The sequence below is a fragment of the Acanthisitta chloris genome, unplaced genomic scaffold, assembly GCF_000695815.1.
Source record: "Acanthisitta chloris isolate BGI_N310 unplaced genomic scaffold, ASM69581v1 scaffold895, whole genome shotgun sequence".
Taxonomy (NCBI): domain Eukaryota; kingdom Metazoa; phylum Chordata; class Aves; order Passeriformes; family Acanthisittidae; genus Acanthisitta; species Acanthisitta chloris.
The window spans coordinates 34,559-38,324 of NW_008672921.1; the positions used below are offsets into that span (position 1 = coordinate 34,559).

Below are 3,766 nucleotides of genomic sequence, written 5' to 3' on the forward strand. Positions count from 1 at the left end.
AAACCCATTTTAAGGATGTTGCAAATGCAAACATTTAGGATGACTATTACCCAGAAGAACATGTAGCAGGGTTTTTCCTGGTGATGAAAGACCAAATACAGCTTTATTTACACACAATTCAACAAGTTAATACATTAGTTCAACTTTTCTGTCTGCACACAAGGGAGAGTCTTCACAGCATCAGAGCAAAAAAGCAAGACTAGCTCTTTTGCATGTGTACAGACTGATAATTGACTGTATGCAAGTATGTGATTAGGTACAGAAGTGTTACATTTAAACATTTCAATCATTAAAGTCAGTAAGAACAACCACACTACTCCTTACTCAAAATAAACTGAAGTTACCTTTGGCTTCCTGCAGATCAGCTGGTGATCTACACAGCTGTGTACAGATGTTCAGATCAAAGCTAAAGCTGATCCTGAGTTTTGTTCAAAACATTAGCACTTGTATTCAGTTGTGTTTAATGGATAACCATTTATAAGACTTCCCCCATATACCTGCACTACCTTTCAAATTCATAAAACATATCAAATTCATCCTGGAAAATGCCTATTTTATATTGTCTTCTTCTCCCAGCCAGAGGGGAGAACTAGCAAGAGTTAGAATATATTTTTTCACTGCAAATATAGACTCAGGCTATCAAAGCTGTGTGTTCCTAAGGAAAAAATCTGCCCAAAGAGAAAAGTAAGAAATGCAAGAATACAAGTTCAACACAGAGATCTGAAAATGAACCTGTATCTACTGTAGGTCCATATAAAGCAAAAGAACACAGTGCTCTGCTTCTCAGGAAGCTGCCTCTGTGTTTTCCATAACTGCAGCTGCTAATATTAGTTTCAAACGTACTACTGAAAAATTCTTCATTACAAATGCCTTCCAATTCTTTGGAGAATAAATGACAACAGGACTAAACAAGAAAAAGGAAACAAAGATCTTTAAAAGTCACTGCATCACATGAAGTGGCCAAATCTAGATATCAAGTCCACTATTTTCCAGAGAAGTTGGTTTAAGCTTGAAATCAAACTACAGTGTGTTTGCCCAAGGGTAGTCCTGTCATGTAAGAGCAGACAAGTTTATGTCAGAACCATTTATTAAACAAAACTGATACCAATGCACACATAGTCAAGTTAACACCCTCAATAAAAAAAGCATGTCGGTCAAGACAGAATTATCTTCGCTTCTGGAAGATGTTGCCACGGCCCATACCACGGCCTCGTCCTCTCGCAGCCACTGAAGAAAGAAAACATCAGGGATGACATGAATTTGACATACCTGCAGAGTTACATCAACAACTGACAAGCAAAATCAAACAGCACTCAGAACTTCTTGCTCAGAAGCAAGGGAACTACGCTGCCCTGTGATGGTCAGAAAGTGATGTGACAGATAGCAAGAAGCTTTCTGTGAGAAGAACCAGAACTAATGGTCATACAGTCTGGCTCCTTAGAGCAGCTGCAGTGAATATTCATACATCTCGTGCTCCTTCGAAGCCGACACACAGATTTGTGCAGCCCGAGAGATTCAAAACTCCACACTCTTCCAAGGTTTTGCAACAGAACTCTGTGTGCTTCAGCAGGTGTTACTCCCCCATGTAACCTTCCTGCATTTGCTGAAGTTAACCAGGGCCTTTGTGGGAGAATTTCTGATTGCTAATGGACATGTGAGCAATCCAGCCTTGCTAGCAGGGCCCGAGCAAACTGCAAGCTAAGCTGTTCAAGGACACAGCTGCAGCTGGAATGGGAGAAAGGAGATAGCAAGATAAGCAGCTCCTGGCTGTGGGATGCAGAAGCTGAAGATAGTTAGGGGTGGAGAATAATGGTTAAGCATTTTATGATTGATACGTTAATAACCAATTATGTTGTGCATAAGGTGGGCAAGTAATAGTTAACCAATGGTGAGTGGGTGCTTATAATAGGTGTGTATAAAAGAATCACTTTTGTAAATAATAAAGAACAGTCACGAGATATTCAAGAAGATGATAATGGCATCGCCTCTTTGTACACGAACTCCTGCAGGCCTTGGCAGCACATGGCTGTTACTCAGCCTTGTTTTAACTAGACTGTTCCCCTCAGAAAGGCACAAATAAGAGTGAGCTACAGAATGGCTAATAATTACAGCTTCCCAGTAGTTAAAGTATCATCTTTATAACTGCAGCTGTTGTCCTACATAAGCTTAACAAGAACACCTGATTCCTTCCCTAAGTATTCCAAACAGCTGGTGGCCACAATTGCTGGAAAACATAAGACCAAGTTTTATAGAAAGCCTCAGTTTAAGAAGACTACTCACTACATCTAAATTATTGTAGCATCAATATTACATGTTGAGGTAACTTGGACATTCTGAGCCTTGACTCCCACCATGAGATGAAGCATAGAGAAAAACACTGCACGAACCAGTGATCTGTTTCGTACGGTTTACATCTCCTCAGTGACAGAGATGAGTTTTCCAGTTCTACAGAAAAACGGGGAGGGACCACAGACCAGGTGTACATACCTTGAGCTTTGAGAATGGCTGCTTTCCCTCGCCCAGCTCCAGAGCCCTGGTTTTTATTCTTCATGCTCTTTAGCATAGGAGCATTCTTCAACATATCTGGTAAGATGAGAAACCGTATCTTGCTGCCTCTGATGTACACCTGCTCGAGCTGTGCCACTCGCCCATCTCTGTATGTCACTGTTATGTTGGACATCTGGAAGGTGAAAAGCAGTCAGTGCTCACACAGGCCTCAGCTGAGACACAAAGCATACACAACAATGCTATTCAAGCAGGCCCAGGACTTTTGCTTTCTTTACAGTTAATTTTATCAACTTTGTTACTTTTGTTTTCTCATATTCACTCAGTTTTAATAAAGCTGTTCTAGTCCTCACTATTAAGTAAGTATTTTGACCTCAACAGTGACTTGCCTGAAGTCAAACAAAATTAAGCCCTCTTGGAATGATTAAAGTAATGTGCATTAAATGTGATTCAGTTTCTTGAGTCAAGGTTTATTTATTCTTACACTCAGAGGCTTTTAATAAAGAACTCTAGAGAAACAGGAGAGAAACACAGGACAGAATCTTAAATTTTACGGACAGGAATAACCAATCTGACTCTAAAACTGGAAAGAATAAGCTCTGGCCTCTTTGGAGCACTCAGTAACCCTGAATCCATTACACTGTGGTAAGACAGTGTACATGCAGCAGGACAGTTATCTTTATCCCAAGACTAAAAGCAGCAGCCTTTGAATCAAGCTGCTACTAAGCCATCAGCCCTCCCAGGCCCAGATCACAGAGCCTTCCCTGCACCCCTGTGATGCAGCTATACCTGACAATTCATGTTGTCCTCAGCTTCAATAAGTTTGCCTCGGTAAACTTCTCCTGTATTGGTTTCACATGTCACGATGTGGCCTTCAGCCTCGTGCAGGACTTTGATTGGCACTCCAATCGACATGGCTGTGGTGTTGTGGTTCTACACCTGAGACAAGGAGAAAACAAAAGCCGTTATCACAAAGAAAGCTGTAGACTAGGTTTCATCCACACAACCGATGATCTTCCTCAGTATAAAGCACCGATTTTCTCACTTATTCAAATACACCAAACGCTTTGTGTTCATAAGACTCCTCTAGAAAGGTGCCCAAGGAAGAAAAGACTTTAAATACCAGGAGTCAGTCTTTTCTAGCTCTCTTGACCTAGGAAATTTACTTTTAAACACCAAAGAACCAATCGCATCCTCAGGTGCGCCGCATGGCAACAGGCCGAGCTGCATCCCATAGGGGCACGGCCAGCCTGGGCCCCTG

At 41.4% G+C, this 3,766-nt stretch overlaps 1 protein-coding gene across 1 annotated transcript; it reads right to left on the reverse strand.

The window, feature by feature from the left end:
* Positions 1 to 1,073: 1,073 nt before the first annotated feature.
* SNRPD3 (small nuclear ribonucleoprotein D3 polypeptide 18kDa) lies at positions 1,074 to 3,446 on the reverse strand. Its single transcript, XM_009074682.1, has 3 exons — positions 3,295 to 3,446; positions 2,488 to 2,680; positions 1,074 to 1,227 (listed from the first exon to the last, which is right to left on the reverse strand). Exons 1-3 carry the CDS (start codon positions 3,418 to 3,420, stop codon positions 1,166 to 1,168), a joined length of 381 nt encoding a protein of 126 aa, XP_009072930.1. The 5' UTR covers positions 3,421 to 3,446; the 3' UTR covers positions 1,074 to 1,165.
* Positions 3,447 to 3,766: the final 320 nt, after the last annotated feature.